The sequence below is a fragment of the Coturnix japonica genome, chromosome 6, assembly GCF_001577835.2.
Source record: "Coturnix japonica isolate 7356 chromosome 6, Coturnix japonica 2.1, whole genome shotgun sequence".
NCBI classification, from domain to species: domain Eukaryota; kingdom Metazoa; phylum Chordata; class Aves; order Galliformes; family Phasianidae; genus Coturnix; species Coturnix japonica.
This window is the reverse complement of record NC_029521.1, coordinates 27,787,489-27,809,488: the sequence shown is the minus strand read 5'-3', so window position 1 is coordinate 27,809,488 and position 22,000 is coordinate 27,787,489. Positions and strand designations below refer to the sequence as shown.

The 22,000-nt window shown below is 42.2% G+C and overlaps 1 protein-coding gene across 4 annotated transcripts in view; it reads right to left on the bottom strand.

Annotated features, from left to right (window-relative positions):
• Positions 1 to 22,000, bottom strand: part of TACC2 (transforming acidic coiled-coil containing protein 2) — a 96,944-nt gene that overhangs the window by 4,209 nt on the left and 70,735 nt on the right. For 2 of the 4 annotated variants that reach the window (XM_015867493.2, XM_032445541.1), the window contains 10 exons: positions 20,507 to 20,542; positions 18,575 to 18,635; positions 17,414 to 17,615; positions 13,516 to 13,577; positions 12,589 to 12,704; positions 11,653 to 11,824; positions 10,535 to 10,675; positions 5,463 to 5,606; positions 4,636 to 4,712; positions 1,403 to 1,446 (listed from right to left, as the gene is read on the bottom strand). In XM_015867493.2, the coding sequence (XP_015722979.1) occupies positions 1,403 to 1,446; positions 4,636 to 4,712; positions 5,463 to 5,606; positions 10,535 to 10,675; positions 11,653 to 11,824; positions 12,589 to 12,704; positions 13,516 to 13,577; positions 17,414 to 17,615; positions 18,575 to 18,635; positions 20,507 to 20,542 (1,055 nt within the window). Of the gene's footprint in view, positions 1 to 1,402; positions 1,447 to 4,635; positions 4,713 to 5,462; positions 5,607 to 9,835; positions 9,926 to 10,534; positions 10,676 to 11,652; positions 11,825 to 12,588; positions 12,705 to 13,515; positions 13,578 to 17,413; positions 17,616 to 18,574; positions 18,636 to 20,506; positions 20,543 to 22,000 lie in introns of all 4 variants that reach the window. The other 2 variants (XM_032445539.1, XM_032445540.1) reach the window with 2 other exon arrangements.

Below are 22,000 nucleotides of genomic sequence, written 5' to 3'. Positions count from 1 at the left end.
TGAAATCTGCATATTGCTCTAATTAGCACATGCTGTCTGTGTCGCTGCTGTTGTTTCAGTTCTTTTGAAAATGAATGGCAAATCACCTTACTTAGAACCATAACTCTTAAAAACCTGCTCTACACCATTTGGAAGACAGATACTATGAATTAGAAGTCTGAAGTTCTATTTCCTCAGTGGCCAAAGCTCCGATGCTTTAATATCCTTGATTTCTTTAAAGAAGATGACCTGGCAGCTGCAGAATTTGCCATGGTTGCTCTGTTACCTTAGGATCTCTGTTCCACACCTTCTCATTGCACTACAGACTCACAACGTATATAATTGTGCCTATAACTGTGCACGAAGCAGCACCAGAGCACACCCAGTGTAAACTAAAGGGAATCAAATCCTTGGCATAGTCTGACCACTCCTGCCTTAACTCTTGTATGATGAGAACGACAGACGTTACGTCAGAAAGCAGGCAAATCCATTCAGGTTTACACACAAAAGGCAATGAAGGCAGAACGCTGTACAGAGAACGAAGCACACAGATGAAGATTCATTTCTAGACCCTTTTTTTTCCCCCTTTTCATGAAAGGAGGTTGGGGTGTCTCCCATGGGCCGCAAAAGCAGGAAGGCAGCAAAGCACCAGGAACTGAACAGCTTCCCCACTGCTTTCCTTGGGCAACAATAAGCAAATCTGCCATAGAATTTAGGGAGAACTCAAGCATCAAATGCTAACAAAACAACATAGAAGACACCAAAAATGAGGGGGTTGTGTCACACAGACCCTTCTAGAAAGATGCACAGATGCCTTTGGTGTTGCTGGTGTGCAGTGCTCGCTATGACAGCTCTCCCAGAGGAGTGAGAAGAATAATTTCTTGGCTTCTGCAATGGATCATGTAAATAACCTGGAGACCTTTATGTCAGTAGCTGAAGAGGTGGATTGACCACTCACAGTCTCAGCTGGGATTGAAGTTAATCTCGGTTTTGGTCCAACCAATGCACTTAGCACAGATAATCCCTGTTGTTGTAAAGAGCTAAGTTTGGTATCTCCTGTTAAACAGCTGTGAGCGGATGACTAAAGGGTTTTCAGGTCATTTTATGTCTCTCCTGGAGACACCAGTGAATGCTGGGCAGTGTCTGAACATGTTTCCTATGGGACGCTTTGCTTTGACACAGATGAAAAAGCCCTGACCTTTCTGTATTACCCAGACTGCCTCAGGGTTTATTGCTTTAAAATAAAGCACCAGCTTCACATCACCAGCCGGGAGCACACAACGTGTCCTTGGATGCATCCCCATTCCCAGCAGCATCAACGGGTGGAGCCGGAATCAAATTGAAGCCCACAGCCTTAAATCCCATTTCTATTCTTCATATAATCAGAGTGCAGGGTAGCATCTTTCATGGCAGAAACACCTACCTATCATCTGAGCAATCGTCTTCTCGTATTCTGAAACTATTTTCCTATAAGAAGAGAAAAAGAAAGACAGAAAAACTTTTGGCAAACATCGTAATAGTTAATAATTACATAGAAAATAATGCTACTTAATAACTGAACGATGGTCTAATAACAGGATACAGATCCCACTCCACACTTTTGTATTCTCTTTATTACTCTACAACAAATAAAACTGACAGCTTAAACGTTGCTCCTGCATGGGGAGGGAAAAGGAATTACTTTGAATCATACCCAAAGTACGTTACCGACCTCAGTTCAAACATAAACATAATCACATCAGCCTAAGAGTTGCATCAAGTCTCCTTTTCCATAAACATTCTGATAAATGGGGGGTAAAAATGTTACTTTTAAGACTGTTGTATTTCACAGACTCGCAGCAGGCTTTGAGTTTCCTTCTTGAAAAGAGGTTAGCCAAAATAAGCAGATTAAATGTGATTTAGAAAGATGATCCATCCCTTTCCAGAGCCAAATAAAGCTAATGAAATGGGACTAGCTTGATCTGCGCTTTGATTTGTGAGCCACATAGGATTGCCTATGAAAAACAAAATTACTGTATGCTTCATCTGAAGTGGATATTCCAAACAGCCCACTGGTATTTGAATACATATTTTTTGAAGTCTTTGCTCGCTTTGATTTGCTCCATTTCAGCTAAGTCTGCTGCAGACAGTGAGGTTACAGTGAGGATAAGGGGAAATCCTGGGACAAAAGTCAGTGAGGAAAGGAGAAAGCTGTGGAGATCCAACAAACCCAGTGCAGTAACGCCAGCGCTGCATATGTGAAATCTGGATTGCAAACAGAACACAGACAGTGGGATCACTTTAACATAGAAGTTAAGCAGTAGGGATTTGAAAGCCATGTCATCTCCTTGTAATACCAGCCACCTTCAGCAAGATTGATCATGGTAGAAAATGAAGCCAAGGACTCATGACAGTGAGTATAAATAACGCTGTTAGAACACCATACAGCTCCCCAGCCTGGGCTGCACTGTAGAAGTAGGCAGCAAAACCAAAGATCCATTTCTTACTTCCATCAGTAAATGTCACAGAGATTTTAATACTATTTGATCTGGAAAGTGAAGTTCTCGAGGCTTGTTCCATATTCATCACAAAGCTCTTTCACTCAAGCAGCCTAAAGAAAAGACATCGCAGGTGGGGAACCCAAGGATGCTGACCATGCCATTCCTCTCTATGATGGAGCATCTCAACCCTTGAGATGTTACATAGGCTTCATTTCTTATATTTCAGACCTTTGGTCTAGTAATTGACTTTCCATAGCTTTATAAGTCATGATAACATAGAAATCCAAGGCTACTTCTCAAAAGGTCTGCTTGACTTCCCACAGAGTTATGTTCAATTAGACCTCCAACAAACCATGTTTAAAAAAGCGATGTTATTATGCTTGCATCTCAATAATCCCAGCCTTTCCCTTCATTCCTTTCTTACAGTTACATCATGTCTAATTGCTGCATCTCTCATTTACCACACACGGGCTGTTTCAACATTGAATCTTCCAAATGAAATCTTGGTGTACATTACACACATTTCATCATTTGGTGACAAAATGGCTTTTTCCCCACTTGCCTGTTGAAATTTGGCTTACATAAGGCTTTTTTTTCCCCCCCTTTCTCCTTATTGAGGACATAGACACAGAAGCAAATCACTGGTACAGAAAGGAACAGATCCTACAGTGTGTCAGATGCTCAGTCTCTCTGCTCTCCTTTCATTAAGGGATAAGCAGCCTCTGCCAGTGCCTGTTTGCAGCCAGCAGGCGTGTGTACCCTGGCAGCCTAGAGAAAATAGACAATGTACTGCACTGGAGTGTGTGCTGAACTGAGTCATTCTTTACATAATTCCGAGGTTTTCTTCACTCCATGTTTTGTTTCTTTGCATTTGACTGCTTACTGCAGCTCCTTTCCATTTTGCCTCATTATGCACTGAGAGAGCTACGCCAGGGTTTTGGTTCCTTTCCCAGGCAGGGAGCAAGAGAGGTGAGAGAACTCAGCGGGTGCTGGGAGATGGTTCCTCTCAAAGACATAAAGGGGCTGCCCTCGCCTTCTGCAGATGCCTCTCTTAAGATGAGTTGGCTCAGAGCCCTGTCCTCCTCTATTCAAATCTGCCACGTGCGACTCTTGGCATCTCTGCCAGTGTTTGCTGATTTGTGCAGCACAGTTTTCTTTTACCCCTGTTCCATCAGGACAAGTTCCCTGGATGCCAGCAGGAGCTGCAGGTGCAGATCACCTCTCAATACAGCTTACTGGCTTTAGCTTTAAGCTACCTTTAACTCTTTAACTCTGAGAAGAAGCAGGCGCTGAAACAAAAAACTCAGTCTCAGAAGGCACCATGGAAACTATAATCTGAGATGCTAAAATAACCTGTTCTATCTCTTCTATTTATGAGTGAAGGACAGAGGTAGGGAGAGGACCTGCCTGTTTGAAGGCAGAAAATAATAGGCTTTAAAAAATCCATAGAATACTCCTATAGAGACTCTTATAAAACTGACAACTTTCTCAGATTCAGGTCAATGAATGGGTCAAACTTATCTGTATGTTGTTCTTATGGCACTACTACTGTGCATAAAAAGAATGGTTGAAACTCTCAGCTGACCAGACTGCAAGCAAAAGTGATTCTTTGAGCAACTTCACCCACTACAGTGGCTCCGTTTATCACTTCTGCAATGGGCAGGGACCTTGGCTGGGAAGAATGGCTCCTTGGCAAGAAATATTTTCCTGCCAGCAATGGGGTTTTTGTTCTTTAATGTTGAAGAGCCTCTGCTGCTCATGCCTGTATTCAAACCATCACATGCTCTTTTCTGTTGGCAAAACTCCTCATGGAAAAACTACTTTAAATTGGCAGGCAGACACCTCTACCAGCACTGCAGGTGCACTCATTCAGTCAGGCAATAGAAACACCACAATGCAACCGAAGTGAGAATGCACAAGTGAGGGGAGCAGCACAAACTGCAGAAAACTCTTTCCTTACATTCACCTGGACTAAAACCCTTTTATCTCAGTTCAGCAACACGGAAGTTCACTGTGATTAACTTCAATGGGTTTAGGATCAGTTTGAAGTCTTCAATTAAATATAACTAAACAACTTCTGTTAGCCAAAGATCCGTACAGTCATGGCACTCTGTGTGCTATCTGCAGCATGAAATGAGACTCCACTGTTGCGATTAGTGACAAGTGAATAACCCACCTCATTTCCATCACTTCCCTTCTGCTTTCTTCATATTTCTCTTTCCACTCAGATACTTCTCTTTCCTTGGCCACAATCTGAAACAAGGAAAAAGAAAAGGGAAAAGAAGTGATCCATTGAGGAGAAAACGAAATAACTACAACATATGGATACCAAATGCTGATTGATACAGGTACAGTTTCCAAAGGCAAAACAGGTTCAAATACAAGCATCCCTGGTGATTTACGGACGGTAAGGTGCACTTTTAAGAAGTTCAGATGTGAAATCATAATCATTTCAAACCACTCCATACAATGTCTGACTTGGAGCCAACACTAAAATCATTTTGTCCATAGCTTTGGAATAAAACCCCATGATTTGTCCTCTAAGGGTGTTCTACTGCCTCTGTGTGCATATGTAGGGATATCTGTGAGATTTTAGACTTGAATGCCTGCGTTCTTAGTGCTCCTTTCATTCACACTGGAATGGTTAGACACTGGAATGGGTTGACATCTCATGCCTGTTCACTTTTAAGTCACTTAAGTGACTTTTGGATAATGATCTTAATTACATTTATTACTTTGGGTCAGTCCTGAAGTAGCTCAACAGTTGAACTCAATGATTTCCATAGGTCTCTTCCAGCTAACGCTGATTCACATTTACATCCAAAACAACTGGCGCTTACAGTATAGCACCTTTTGCTTCAATAGCTTTCAGCATGGCTTTAGAATTGCTGAGAACAGCCTCAAGGATGGTAAACGTAACCATAATATGAAGAATTTGGGAGAAGACAGAAAAGAAGGAGCCCATAAGTGCCACATTTCCTATTCCCAGTTCTGAAGCATTACCTCTGCTCTGGCAAGTCGTAGTGCAGCATCCAAGTCTTGTTGGGGGTAGAGAAGACTCGTGGTGCCTTCTGCATCCGAAGCGCCGATCCGTGAGTACAGCATGCTTTTAGAGATGGAAACATCTGCTGGGATAGCAGGTTCTCTCTGTGCATTCGGTTTTTTTAAATACAAAGAAATGAGCCATTAAATACATGTTGAGCTGATGTTTTCTGGGTGCTATGCATCAGGGTCCTGAGCTAGGACTGAGAGCCTGTGCACTGCTAAACTACAACAGCGTAACATTGATAGGAACGTTTCAATGCACATTTAAAATTCATAGTAAGCACCAAGAGAGCCAAATTAGCCTGAAGATAAGATAAAGAGAGTGCTTCACCCTCAATATTTTAGGGCCTTGTTTTACTACCTCCTGATACAGAAATGTCATGAAAGCATCCACAAGAAACGCATGACAGCAGAGGAAATTAGAATGGGAGGCAGAGAGCTCATTAACAGGAATTCTGCTTCCATAGACATAGATGAGATCAAAAAGCAGAAGTGAATAGATGTCTGTCTTCCTAGTTCTCACATGTGGATATATTCTGTCATAAACAGTGTTTTGTAAGAAATGTGTATATGCAGCTGCCATCACTGCCCCACTGGTTATTTAGCATGCAATTAATATGTTAAATGAGGTTTGTTAGCAGCTGCCAATCCTGTTCATGCTGGTGGTCAAAACTGGGTCAGAAGGATACAGACAGAAGAGAGTCCAAAAGAGCCAAGTGAAACCGAGATGCCTGACCCCGTGAACACTCTAGATGGAAACAAATGACATCACAGTGCACTAAAATCAAGGAGTTTATAAACACCCACATCTTGAAACACTGCATCCAGCACGCTGATGGCCTGGATATCAATGCTTTCATGCTGCAGCTACAGCATGCTCTTCCCCAAACAAAACGCTGCATCTCCTCCCCTACAGCACTGCCCTCATTGCAGACTCTCTTTATACCATGAATTCACTCACTCACAGCCCTCCTCATGTATCCCAGAACAACAGACAGGATCCAAAGCTGCAGTTACTCTTTTGCAGCCCTTTCTGAGCTCCCAGAGCACACCTTACTGAAGAAGCTGTCCTAATGACACACAGTGCTCGTGCTAAGAAAACACAGGAATAGATGCTATGAATCCCACATCTGTGGGCAACATGCTGAAACCCTGCCAGCAACACTAAAAGACAAGAAAATTTAATTAGAGCAATAACAAGCTCAACAGCACTTCAAAACGCCATGCTGAATGTCTGTTTATACAGGAGACTTGTTAATTTGCTCTCTATCTTTTGTTCCTTTTGAAACACAGGAATCATCTGACTCTGTGCTTTCAGCTGCAGGCCATTCCTCTCCCTTTTTGTTACACATCACAACAACAAGGAGGCACAACCTCCATCCCGATGCCTTTGCACAGTGCAGCAAAAGGCAGCACAGGATCTACCAAAATTACACAGCTTGTATTCTTCAGATTTCTCCTGATATACAGTGCAGGAAAAAGCACATCTTGGGCACAAGCTCAGTCACCTCTGTGTATGCATATATATATAAAACACACGGTGCTGCCCACAGATCTCAGCAAAACAGGCAAGAAATCAGACCGCTCCTGTGGAAATTCAGTATTCCAGCTTCAAGAAATGTACTATATTTCCTACTAAATCCAAAGAGAAAAACTAAGAGACAACAAAGAGCCATTAGAGCATCAAAGCTGCCCTCAGAAGAAAGGCCGTAGTGCAGCTCAATCTGTTGAACCATATCTTATTTCAAAAGCCTCCTGCTGTGCGAGTTGCTGGGTCTCATGAGGAAACTGCTGGGAAATATTAATTGTGGCAATGGAGACACACATTTCCTTAAGCTCCTGTAAAAACTTGTGGAAGTAACTGTCAATAATGGTGAAGATTTTGAAGGAAAGAAAGAGAAAAAGCACATTTCAAGAATTTAATACATATTTAGGGATTTTTGTATATCACAGAATGGCCTGGGTTGCAAAGGCCCACCAAGTGCTCATCCAGTTCCAACCCCCTGCTGTGTGCAGGGTCACCAACCAGCAGCCCAGGCTGCCCAGGGCCACATCCAGCCTGGCCTTGAATGCCTGCAGGGATGGGGCATCCACAGCCTCCTTGGCTACTGACCCAACCAGCGTTGCCCTGACTCTGGAAGCAGTGCATGCAAACCCCAGCTGGGCTGGATGGCTTCTTTCCTTGGCAGGAGCATAACGAACCCTCTGGTGACAGTCTCCAACACTGGTCTTATTGGTTTTATCTAAGAGCCAGTTTTACATACTGATGTCCAGTTTCCCATCTGTTATTTCCTGCCTCCAAATATTCCTATCGTCTGAAAACAAAGTAGCCCTACAGGATGACAATATTACCTCAAGTAACTTCACCTACGTTTTAAATTCAGCACCTAAGTGCAAAGAAAGTCAGCAGTTAATTGGGGTAATAATAAGCATAGGGATTTATAAGTCACTGAACTTCACACAGAAAGATTAGAGTCTGCAGGGGAATTACTATGAGATGTAGGTCACTGTGATCTTAGTGTAAATATTTGAGAGCCCAATGCACTTCCCCTGCACAGAAACCAGATATCTGATCAGACAGTGAGTAAATGCATATTGATTAACCACCTTGGTGATCTTACTTCAAGAAGGTCAGAGTGAAAGAAAACTGAGGCCCTGCAATGAAAACGATACAGCACTTTTCACCATACTGTTTAGGGGAATATGTATTTAGCCTGCTGAAAATTAGCATGAGTGCTGGCAAAGGTTAAGCTAAATGTGTATCAAACGATTTTGTCTTGTAACTAATTGATGTGTGCACACAGGTCGATGGAGGCATAACAAGCCTAATTTATGTCTGTAGCCTTGTAGGAAAATGGTGATAGGACTTAATAATGTGGACTGTTTGTGCTTGTTATCCAACCTGTAATGGTTCCTTAGTTATAAAACATGAAGAACTGTGGGCAGCCAACCAGAAGGGAATCCTGCCAGATAGTGTCCAAATTTAAGTCACCGCAGTCATCTGGTAGATCCTATTATAGTTAATCCAGGCCACCAGTCACAGTAGGTCACAAGGGTTGCAACCACAGGCTAATTTAATATCAGCAATCTCCCACCTAAACAGTAAAGTTATCCAGGGACAAAAGGCCTTCCCAGCCCAGCATTGCACTCATGTTGTTCAGCCCAGAACACCCCTCTGGCTGGACTGAGACAGGACTTTGTGAATGTCCAGATGCTTCCAATCCTGTGTCATAGGGTGGAATTTGGCTTATTTTCCCCTCCTCATCTCAGCTTATCATTTTTGCTAGCTCTGCTATCTAGATTAAAAGCATTTTCAATGAATTCACATGAAGCCTGTCCCCCATTTCTAAGTTCCAGGAAGTTCATAAACTTCACCAAGAAACTACACCTTGTCATCAGCTCCAACGTTGTTCTGATGCAGGGTATTCAAATATTAAGATGACACAGGGCCAAGCCAAAAGCTTCTTGACTTATTAATGGCCACTGTAACATGAGAAAGGTCACTGGAGAAGGATGTGCCATGGCACATGTCCCTTGTTTAGAATAAAATGACTCACCACAGCAGGACGCTGCCATCCCATCAGCTGACAGCACCTCCCAAGAAAGCCATTAACATTTTTGGCTAACCTTTTTTTTGCTAAAAGCACCACAAAGGACAACTGGCTAATAACCAAACAGTGCATCACAGCAAGATCTTCTGTCCTGCAGTAAAGCCAGTAAGGTGTGTGCATCTCTAGAGCCATACAAAGCCTCACTCTGAGGAGGCAGTAGCCAGCGTGCCATAGAAAAAACAATTAAAAGAAAGCTTTAGATCTTCATGCGTGAAACCCCACTGTGTTATGGAACCATTTTCCCCTGGGAACTCTACAGCCCCTGCAGATCTGCTGCAGTCCCCTTCTTCTGAAGCCTGATGGTAGAGTTGGCTGAACTTCTCACTTCTGTACTTGGTTGTCTGTTTCAAACTGTAGAGGCCAACAGCCAATAGCATGCTTATAGGAGATAGGTTTGACACTGCTTTGCTACCAAATATTTTAGGATCAAACGTTGGGGTAAACATTAAAAAAAGCCATCTGCTTGCAAAATCTTGGCATTAAGCGTGTGCCGGTTTCTTGTCTACACATTTTCTTTTGTTAATCTTTCCTTGGATTGAGCAGGTGACAGCATTTCTGTGTGCAGCACTGCTTTCTGCATGCTCTTCTGTGCCACACTTTGGTGCTTGTTTTAGTTCTTCACTGCACTCTGAGCGCCTTAATCACCTTGTTAAAGAAAAAGCAGCACTCTGTCTCTTAGTCTGTGCACACTCACACGCATGGCAGGCACAAAACAGATACCTCGGCATCTAAGGAGCGGAAAGAAGACAGGGTAATCTGCCTGGCTAACTTCAGTGCTTCTATTCTCATTGCAGCAAACTCTAACTCCTCCTGTTGAGTGTTTGGTCGTCAGTTGTCCGCAGGAAAAAAAACGTATTAAGAACAAAGCAAAATTTCCATTTCAGCAGAATTAGGATCTTCATTTCTGAATATGAACCTATAGACACAGACCTACTAAGGTCAGGTATCATAGAATCATAGAATTACCCAGGTTGGAAAAGACCTTGAAGATCATCAAGTCCAACCGCAGCCTGACCATAGTACCCGAACTCTAACAACCCTCTGCTAAATCACACCCCTGAGCACCACATCCAAACATGGAGTCCCATGTTCAAGCTTCAAGCCTTATGGGGTTAGGGCTTTATAGGACTAGAATTATCTTTATAAAGACTTCTTCAAAATATATACATCAATGCTACTGGATAGAAGAAACCTGTAAGGAAATTTGAGTTCAATTTTTATGTATTGTATGAATTAAATTAAAATATTTCTCTTCCTTAGTTTCCTGAAAGGCTAAAGGTACTTTGAAGAGAATCAAATCATTGCTTTCTTTCTTTCCCATCCCCAACCCAAGCCATCTCCCACCCTTTTCACACAAGGTGAAGCATTCTACATTGAGCACAGACAAAGGAAAAGTGATATTTATAGTCTGCTACAAACCTGAAGTTTCTGAGCAAATACTGGGGGGTTCTTTTCTGCTAAGTCAGGATCTAGATATTCAGGTTGATCACATATTGATGTTTTCTTAGATATCCTGTTGAGAAGAGCATCAGCAGAGACAAAGGAGTCTTCAGGAGATGTCTGAAGGAAAAGAAGAGCGTAGAATAATCAGCAGAGGTTGCCCAAGTAATTCAGGCTAAAAGCAACATATCTACAAATCCGTGATTTCTCATAATTTCATCCTCCGCAGAAAATTCCTTTGGAATACACAGCTTATAGGTGTGACAGACAAACATCAAAAATAATTATTCCCAATTTAAAAGCTGAGTTTTAAGACTAATATGAAGTTGGTGGCATTAAGACCTCTAAAGTCATGGCTCTCAAGCCATGGGCCACAGCACACTCTCAGTACATCTACTATTACGTGTTTTGTTCAAACAATAGCTTTTGTTCCATTCTGATACCTCTAATGATATTCACAATTGTAACATGCTCAGGATAACACATAACCTGAAGCTGGACAGAAGTACAATGAGAAAAATAGACTTCAGGCACTTGAGCACCCACAATGAGCACTCCAAACAGTGAGAAAACTCATCAAGCTAATTCCTTGCAAGATGGTATCAACAGCATCATTAAACAATATAAATGAAGCACAATATTAAGGTGAGCTTAAAGGAAGCTTCATGTATTTGAGAAGCAATGCTCTGAAGTCAGTGTGCAGTGCAGGCCTGAAGTAAGAAAGGGTTCACCATTCAATACTAGAGAAGCCACTGAAAAAGAAGTGATGTCATTGGAAGCTGGGCTGAGTTCTAATGATCAAAAAAGTGGATTTTACGTTATCAGCATCAGATGACAACAACAGAGTCAGGAGTTTTTAAGAAAATCTGAATGTGTAGCTCTTTTTACCAACAGAAACTTAAAATCTTTCACCACATACAGCAGAGCAAACCATGTGCCTATGTTTTTCTTATAGAGCACCTAATTTATGACCAAAATACCTCTACAAATATTGAGTTGAAGTGTAAACAACTCTGCGTAAGGGAAAAGAATTTCAAAGTGTCAGCTTGAAATAAGTGATCACGAGAGCATATTAAAGTACAGTAAAAATTACTTACTATTTCAATAGTCTCTGGGGTTGTTCCTAGCGTCATGGGCTCTAAGTCCTTCTGTTTTGACTTGTCTGGTGACTGTAAGTGTGCCTCTTGGCTGGCAGCGAGGACTCGAGAAGCTGGATGTTGTATTTTCATTCCAGAGGACTGCTGGGCTTCGGGGTCTTCAAAACTTGACCTGGGAAAGGATTGTATGCACACTTTCAGAGTGGAGCACAAGACCTTCACCATTCTGCTTCTGGTAACACCAAATACGTCCTCTTCATTATTTCCACGTGTAAAAATATAAATGCTGCTTCAGCTCATCTTTCTATCATTCTCATAACACTTTGCAATATCCTTTCAAAGCCACACGCTGGAGTCATCTAAATAAACCCAGTTCCATCAGAAAGGTTATGCACATTCCTCAAATATTTCTCACTTGCCTTTTACCCCTTTCTCACCATGACCTACATCTCTCCCAGGAAACAAATGTTCCCAAGAAGAACAGATGTCTTTAAAGAGCAAAACTTTTGGAGAGTAAACACAACCCACACACGCTGTTCTTATGAACAAGACCCACTTTCTAGAAAATACAGCTAGGAAAGGCCAAATGAGGAGTTGCAATTAAATAGTTTCTAGATTGGCATGAAAACGACCTAATATCTGAGAATGAAAACCTAAGGAGCAAACCACGGCCTTGTGAAACTGCTGCCACTATGACTCCATTTAGTAAGAATATAGAAGAGAAATACATGTCCTTATTCCTTTCCATTGCTCAACTTCTGTACCTTTGCCCTCTATCCTCTGTCATTTGTATACACAGATGGGAATCTATTTATAAACAAACAACTCTGCAACACAGAAGCAGAAAAGAGGAATAACCTCCTGCCTGTGTGTTGGGATGGCAACCTATTTCCCTGACATCCTTTCGCACTGCTGCCTTTCCTTGCATTGACATACCCTGAGCACGGCGTGGTGGAATCGGACAGTCTGACGGGAGGCGATTTGACTGGGCTCTCTTGCTGTGCATCAAACATTAGGTATAAAGACTGTTTCTTCGGGGTGCTATCATCCTGCTGGCAACAGGAAGAGAAAGACTCATTAAGCAATTCAGCTATTCTCCATTAAAGCTAATTTACTGCCTTAAGTGACCAAATGACTTGACAAACAGCGAACAATAAAGGACTGTAATCCTCCCTATGCTGATACCGATAAAAGATGATCCCTTTCAGGAAGAAATCAATAGAGAACATAACCTAAGCAGTTCACTCTTTGCAATGGTTCTTTCTCTCCCATTTTGGGGTTAATCAGATTTCCGGTCCTGTCAGGCTGGAAGCATCTGTTGACTGAAAGTTACCAAATTATTCAGTGAACACAATGTTATTCTCATTAGTTTATGTACTGACATAAAGCCCTGGCTCTTCCAGGTCCCCACTGGATCTTGTCAAGCTACCAGATCCATGAACTGAATGGAAAGACAAACAACCTATGACATACAGCGCTGCATTCCGTATTTGACATTCATTCTGTATTCTCCCAGCATTCTCTCCATCTTCTTTAAAGTTTTACCCTCCATTTCTTTAAATAGTTCAGTAGCTGGTATAGACAGCTTTGTGTTCACTGCTGGAACTACTGAGTTCTTTTTAGTCTCCATAAAGTACTGCTATGATCCTAGCTTAACAATAAAATGGAACGAGCTCTACAGGATATAGGACAACACAGCACATGCAATTTACCCCAGTTCTGCCAATTTGAAAGAAGCTGGGTTTGCAAATGTGCTGCAGGCCCTTGATAATTAATTTAAGGGGTAGTGAGGTTGATGGCATTATCAGGATAGTGCATTATGACAGGGGAATGCAAATGAGTGGAAATGGGGTGAGAACTTACAGGCACAGAGGAGCCTATTTTCTCCATATATTCTATTTCATATGAGTTGCCATATTCCAATTCTGCAACAGAAACAAAAGAAGAGCCATTAGATGTATGCTGTTAAATGATTTTTGCATAAGTAAATGAGATACATCCTAATTTCCAAGAGCTACTTCCACTCTCTTCCACTCTTTCCTATGAGATATTAAAAATAGAATATACAGAGAGAAAGCCGAAGATGTACTTTCATTGATTTTCAGCAATGGACCTACAAGGCATTTCAAAGAAATGTACTTGCCATAAGAAATTCTGCTCTGTCAGCTTACCCAGCGTTCTGCCTCAGCGCCCAGAATATTAACACAATTCTATGCACTTTCAGAGCAGACAACTTTCCTCTATCTTATCACAGAAAACACACTTTTCAATTACTGGTAATGTTGATACCACGTGCCTTTAAAGTATGCAAAAAATTATAGCAAGCTCTTAAAAATAATGTTTCTTAACGTATATCACACAGTTCTTAATTAAGAACAACTGTGGTATCAGTCGAGGTAAGAAAGATGCATCAAATATCTGCACACTCACCAAACAGGGCTGAGACCAAAGCCCAGCTCGCTTGGCTGTTGTCACACTTGAGTCATGGAGGAAAAAGGGAAGGTTTATGAAGAGCCCTAAATCTGGACCCTAATAAAAACGCAAATCTTTGCTGCTGCTCTACTTCTGATCTCCTAATTACACGGGAGGGAATAACCAGATTTCTTTCCAATCTATCGTCAACCAGTGGTGAGCTGAGAGAGGAGGACTGACAAAACACAGCCAAATTGAACCGTAATCACAGAATCACAGAATGGCCTGGGTTGAAAAGGCCCACAATGCTCATCTGGCTCCAACCCCCTGCTGTGTGCAGGGTCACCAACCACGAGCTCAGGCTGCCCAGAGCCACATCCAGCCTGGCCTTGAATGCCTGCAGGGATGGGGCATCCACAGCCTCCTTGGGCAACCTGTGCCAGTGCATCACCACCCTCTAAGTGAAAAACTTCCTCCTAATATCCAACCTAAACCTTCTCTGTCTCTGTTTAAAACCATTCCCCCTTGTCCTGCCATTATCCACTCACATAAAGTCAATATTCCTCCTGGAAAGGAGAGCATATCTTCCTGGACCCAAGCGAAAACAAAGACTTTGTTCAGTTACACCTTAACTTAAAAATTTAAATCATAATTAATTTGCCCAAGTTCTGTATTTTACCCTGTTGCCATGAGTCTAACCCAATAACCCACTTATCGCATTTCCATTATAGAGAGGTCCTTATGAATGACACACTACATTGAGATAAAAGCATGTATAAAAGTTCCTATAGATTTGGAGAGCTTTTGAAAAGCAGGGCTTGTATCAGGAAGATGAAAGCCATCATTAGAACATCTATGCTTTACAAGCGAAACCAACCCTAAAAACAATCTCTTACATTATGAGATTTTGTTTTTAAAGTCAAAAGCATCAGAGAATACAAGAAGAGTGATTCCACAATCTATGTATCTTGTAAAACAACCACAAAACTCACAGAAAATGACATTTGGGAGATATTAATACTAAAATACCTAAGAGAATGCTATAATAGGCTCCCGGCTGCTTTAAATGCCTGGCACCATGTGTTTTAATGGTAATAAGAAGCCAGGTGAGGCAGACAACCTCCAGGTATCAGACACAGACTTCTTCCTAGTGAAATCAAAACCAAAACTGAAACAAGGAGATGATAACAACCTGCTGGGCACTGCACCACAAGAGAAATGAAGAAACATTTCATTTACTTCCTAGAATCCAGCAAGGAACACCGCAGTATTTGTGGGGCAGTTTCACAGCCCCCCTCAATCCCAAGGGAGCCCAGAAGCTGTGCAGCATAGCTGTGCCACCACCATCCTCTGCTGCTTTTGGGATAGCATGCATTTAATTTTATTGATTAAGGAAGCAGAACACAGATGGAAATAGCTCAACAAGGAACAAAAGGAACAACGCGGCTTGCTAAACGCAGCGCAGCTTTGTCTCATTGGCCTCACAATTAGATAGCATCTCCTCTCCCAGGTATCACCTCTAAGATATCACCATGCTCCAGTTATCTCCATGCATTCAAAACCTACAAATGCCCAGGATATCATATGAGGTAAGATCATTATCATTTATAAATGCGTACGGCAGACTTACTAAGTGATGCTCTCCAACTCCTCCTACAAATAGCTGCACGGTTACATCAGAACTTTCTGCAAATAATTACTGCTTATTTCTAGTCTGTGAAATGGCCAAAAAAGAATGGCAGCAGCTATAAGCAGAGCGCAACAGATGAGTGCTGGATGTGAGGGATGACTCTGTGCTCGGGCTGTATCGGTGCAAAAGCAGTGTTAGGTTACAGGGGAACAGTCACATCACCGCTTGGGAAGGGTAAAAGAGAAACAGCACTGAGAAACAGCACTGAAACTGCTCAAAGATTCCTGAAAGCAGCAGCAGTAAGATGGCCAAGGGAAGAAAATGATTATTTTTAAGAGATCTGAAAAGCGGAAGTGTTGTTGATTATAATTAGCGTGTAATCTGAAACTCCGACTGTACCATGCAGCACACGAGATGAGACAATTAGCATTTAATTAGGAGCTCTGCGTTTTCTTCTACCACTCTGACAGCTCGAGTGATTGCTTTAGAGTCTCTCACCATCCTTTTGTTCTGTGTCCTTTCATACAACTTCCATTTTCCAAGATTTGGGAGGTAATATTCTAAAAAATATTTGTTGGCTTAAAAAAAAATATGTATTAACAGAATTTCTCATTTGTCCATAAAATCAAATGGGTTAATCTAGGCTAAAATCTTTATCTGAACAGAAGACTCAACTGATTTCCAAGAAGCCCAGGCTGTGCAAATGCATAAGCACGTGCATATGAACATGTGCAGCTCCATTAAAAGAAGATTCATTATTTGTGCTTTTTAATATCAAACACATTTGACCTAAAAGCTTAGCAGTTCTTAATCAAGCAAAAACTCCTCAAATGGTATAGAACAGCTTGAGTGTGAGCTTGGGACTCGGGGCAAAAGGTTAGGGAAAATAAGGAAATCTGATCGAGAGGAAAAAGTTTAAGCCAAGGTAAACTCATGCATTCCTCCCACCCTCAAAGCTGAAAATCTGCCCTTAGAGCAGATGTTGCAGAGCAGCGCTTCCTCTGCTAACCCCAGCAAAGGCCACACACAGATTTCCAAGTGGCCAAATTCTCCCTTTCGTGCTTCACAGACCTGGAACGACAACTCTCTTCCCAGAAACCTCCAGCTTTGACTCCCAATTGCATATACTGAGGTACCAGAAAGAAGATCACCTAAGGTGATTTGAATTGGCACCTGAAGAGCTATCTTCCCCAAAGGATATCCTGGGCATTTCTGTGCATAAGGAAAACCAGATCCCAGCAGTCTGAAGGAAGATGTAAGTCAAGGACCCTAATGTACAAAGTTTGAGCAGAACTGTAATCACACTTACTCCCATTCACATTATAGACACAGGCACAAGCAAAATCCTTACTGCAGTGAGCCCAGATCTAAGAACAACGGCACAGAGCATTTCAGCCCTGTGAAGACACAGGCAGCACCCAAGGAACACAGCAAGTCTATAATCAATCATAGAAAGAAAGCAAAAGTCAGCATTCCCTCAAGGACATTTTCACTTTCATTTAAGCTGCCTCTCTACCCTCACTTGAAAAGTCATGATGTGGCTACTGGGGTCATTTATTCAGCTCCCTACAACTGTCAAGCTCCTCAACACAGAATCATAGAATTGTTGGAAAAGACCTTAAAGATCATCAAGTTCAACCGCATGATCCCAAAAGCATCATTTTTAGGGTTCCCCAGAATAACACCATCTGGATGCAGACAGCCCTGTGTACAGCATACCCTCTGTAGGAGAGCTGAACTTGGTCTCATTGACAAACGTGGACAGATCGGAGGGCTGTGGGTAATCCTGCTTGTCCGTGCTCAGGTCCACAGTCATGCAGGTCCATTTCTGGCTGGTCACTGCCAGTTTCTCCTCATCTGTTGCATGAACCACTGCGGATATGACAGGAGGCGTTTCTGGGGTAGGCAGCGGGGTGGGATCCTGTAGAAAACAGGGCTGATTAATTCTGTTATCTTTCATCAAGAGATTTTGTGTTCAACTCTGAATTCCTCTGCCTGACTGCAGTCACCCTTTTAATTCCACACTCTTCATTGCAGCCCTGTCTAAAATGCTTATGAAATATATTAAAGCACTGCATTTGGAACTGCCTTAGCAACAAGCCCTCCTCCTATTACTGAGCTCTTTGATGATTAAACACTCACGTTGCAAAGCTGCCTTGATAACAAGGCAGAAAGAAAATCTGGAGCCGTTTAAACACCTGACAAACATTGCATCCACCACCCAGGATTGAAGTCTTTGAGGAGCAAAGCTGACTTTTTAGGCTTCCCTTGCAGCAGCAAGTCTGTGTAGGGCTGCGAGGTCACAAACCCTTTCTGCACTTCTATACCATCAATCTGCATCAATGAGAGGGCAGGATGGGGCAGAAGAAGGCAGGCAGCAGCGAGGAAGGAGCTGTGCCACATGAAAGCAAGTTGGGCCTTTACACACAGAGAGCTTTTGTTAACTCCCTTCCAAGGGAACCACCTGCCGGCTGTTTACGGCAAGGAATAGAGCCATCCAAGCACGTGCTCCTATTAGACCAGCCCTCTTGTTTTACTTCTGTTTTCCTTGCAGCCCACAAGCTTTGTGCATCTCGCTTCTTACTTCTCAATACAAAATCTCTAAGGTGGATACTTGGCTTAATTTTTCAGGTTTTTCTTTTAATGCAGTGCATTCCAAAGCATAATAATAGCCTAATTGGGATTCCCAGAGCAATATACACTGCATAGATGCCAAAAGCTTAATGCCTTGTGATTACAGCCTCACACATTCTACTTGGACACCAGCATGCTCACATTCTGTACAAAAGTTCTTTTATTATTAAATGTACAATTGTAAATCAAAATGCCTCTTCTTCACCCCTGCAAGAATATAGGTATCACAACCACGCAGTACTTTACCTGAGAAGGAGGATCAGATAGCGGAGATCTTTTTGGTGATTTTTTCACCCTAAATGTATCACTGAAAACAAAGTTCAGACAGTTAGCATGGGAACAGCAGAAAGAAATGGGTCATTTCACACTTAGCAAGAGACAGCTACACAAAGTGCATCCTCTGTAAGCCCTTCTGCTTTAAAATCCCCATCCATTAGGGCAGCAGCACCACAGAGAAACATGCTGGAGGTACATACTTTAGTCATGCATTTGGACACAGGCCTTGATTCCCCAAAAGCTGAGAAAAGCAGGATTGCCATATTTCTAAATTCACAGAAAAATTATGTTGGTTTTTTTTTCCTGCTAACTACTGACAGAATGTTATATACAGAACAGAGCTGCTGCTCCATTGCAATTCAAATCTCTGCTCCACCACAGACATCTTCAGTGACCTTAAGCAAATTATTTAACTTGTGTCTGCTCCAGTTTCCCATCCAAAAATAAAGCCCTAAACGTATATTTACAGGAATGAGCTGGGAGTTAAACCGAACAGACTCAGTCAGTAAGCTCCAACCACCCCACAAGCCATGAAGATAAGAAAGAAATGGGTATATTTTGGGTAAAGGACATTAAAAAAAGCTGAGGTGGGTGCCATTGCTGAGATCCCAGCACAAAGTTCCATCCTTACCAACAGACACAAGAGATGTCCCACTTTGAGATATCCACCCCCTCACCCCCCATCCTCACTGCAGTATTCCAGTACCTAAAGGGGGCCTACAAACAGGAGGGAAATCAACTCTTTTCAAGGGTAGGTAATAGCAGGACAAGGGGAAATGGTTTTAAGCTGAAGGAGGGAAGATTTAGGTTGGATATCGGGAAAGTTCTTTGTCAAGAGAGTGGTGAGGTGCCTTCAGAGAGGCTGTGGATGCCCCATCCCTGGAGTGTTCAAGGCCAGGTTGGATGGGGCCCTGGGCAGCCTGGTCTGGTGCTACAGGTGGAGGTTGGTGGCCCTGCATGCGACAGGGGGTTGGAGCCTGATGATCGTTGGGGTCCCTTCCAACCCAAGCTATTCTATGATTGAAACAAGCACAGCATCAAATATGGCAATGCTGCTTTCACTGCCCGACAGCTCACAACGCAAACCAGGAGTGCAGACACTGTAGCCCTCCGAAAATCCCACAGGTTTAAATCAGGCAAAGAGAGTGAAGAATTTATATTATATGGAGTTATACAATAATAAATGTTGGCTTTATCTTCGCAATTGGTTTAAAGCATTTTCTAACAAGGACATCAACCAATTATCTACCACCTTTATGCATGTTGCCACAGCTGTTCAAACACGTTTTTGCTACTGACTGGAAGAGGCAGAAATCATCATGCCCGCCACCTCACTGATAGAGATTTAAGGTAAGAACTTGAAGGGCAGCGGCAAAAGTTACTGCCCATGAGCTCATCCCCTTCAATGAGCGGCAAGGTCAGCACTGCAAATTATAATGGTGGCTTTCAATTGGAAGAGGGTAGATCAATACAACCTCTATAGGGGAAAATTAATCTGGCAGCTGAATATTAGGGTGTTCAGTGCTACTAATTATTTAGTTAGGATGCTAGAAATAATTAGGACAAGTTATTCCCTCAAGGAGAAATACTTCATGAGTATTTAAGAAAGATGGGTTGTACAATGTTTGTGTATGATGGTAGGAATTATCTCAAGGATGGGAATTCTGCAGGTTTTAAAAGAGGATCTTTGACAGGCAAACTCATAATGAGGCATTAGACTCCTCTAACTCATTCACAGATGGGCGCTTCCCTTAAACAAGCTTTCATACGTGCCAGTGAAGTGACACAGTTAACATAAGAGCTTCATGCTGAATAATAACTGATCATGCTGCAAAATAAACGAGTGAAATTAAAAAGCCCATAAATCAAAGAAAATTGAAATGTTAGCTTAGAATTACTTACAACAGAGAACATACAGACATCACATCTTCTACCATCCTAAGACAAATAAGACAAAGAAAAAGAGAGACAGACAGAAGGAACTGACAAAAAAGATAAACCTACAAATACTCTGTTAATGTGTTACAGCAATCCGATCATGCATATCTTCTATCTGCATAACCTCTACTTAAGTTTCAGAAGAAAAAATATTAATACTTCGGTTTTTTACTCTTTTTAATTTCAACGTTATAATTCAGACACGCGTTCATCTCACAAAGCACGTTTGTCAAAGCTGAAGATATTGAGCTAAATTCTCATCACCAAATGAACCAGCCTTGCCTTCCCTGATGGCAGCCACCTGCTTTCTCCTCAGAGCACACTACTGCTTGTTATAAGGGAAGTCAGGCTGTATTGAATGGCAGATAAGCTTAAGGAAAGCACTACTGCTCATTTGGCAGCTTCTGCTCGGTTCCCCATGCGTGAGGCTCCTGCATTTCTAAAGGCAACCTCCAACCACCCAGCACCTTCGGGATGGATGTCAACACAAACCACCTATTTGGATACAGCATTGAGCATGGACTCAGGAGGCATCAACTGCTCTTTGTTCACTTTCATCTGAGCAAGATGATCCGTCACAAAACAGCTCAGCACTTCAGCAGGTGAACAGAGAGTGATCTGCATCAAGCTGACATCCATTCTAAAAACCTCACCTTTCCACACATACAGCACGTAGCAGTGCACACTTAGCAATGGCTTACACTCATACTTGGCTTCTTCACCTCCCATAATCTCATCTAACAGCAGTCTTTCTGTGTGATGAACATGTTCTCAGTCTAGCCCATGGAATTTTAGTCCCAGCAGGCGGTATCTTTACCCAGGCTGGGTTCTCTTACCCTGGATCCCATAGGAGAGTCACACCAAGGGGCCTTGTTACAGAGAGAGCAGTGACAGGCAAAGATAAATATAGCCACTGCCTCCCACGGCATCCTCCAGCAAGCTCTAGGCCAATTCTCTTCTAGAAAGTGTGAGAGCTGCAGGCAGCACTGCGCATTAACATGCAGATCCCCTTTGTTAGAAACCACTTGCAAAAGTAGGTTATAGGGCTGCAGTGAGCAGATATCTCTTATAATGGCATGAAAGAAGTCCCATACAAGGGCGGAAAATTCTTATAAACTTACTGTTTCATTCCTCACTCAATAACTATGATTCATAAAATACTAATTACTGGCCTGAATCAGCTTAAACAATTTCCAATTCCAAAACAAGATCACTAATATATCTGACACAAAATTGATAAAATTTGGACTAATTCAGATTCAAAGCTACACTGGACCCCAAAAACCCAATTCCCAGGTCAGTGACCTCATCAGGATTGATTCACTGCTGGTTCTTCCTTTTCATCTGGAAATGCCAAGCTACTGAGATAACATGCTGAGGGAAAGCAGGTAGAGACATGAGCCAGTTGTGCAGTAAACAGCACTCAACAGCATCTTCCTTTCTCTAGTCAAAGACAAA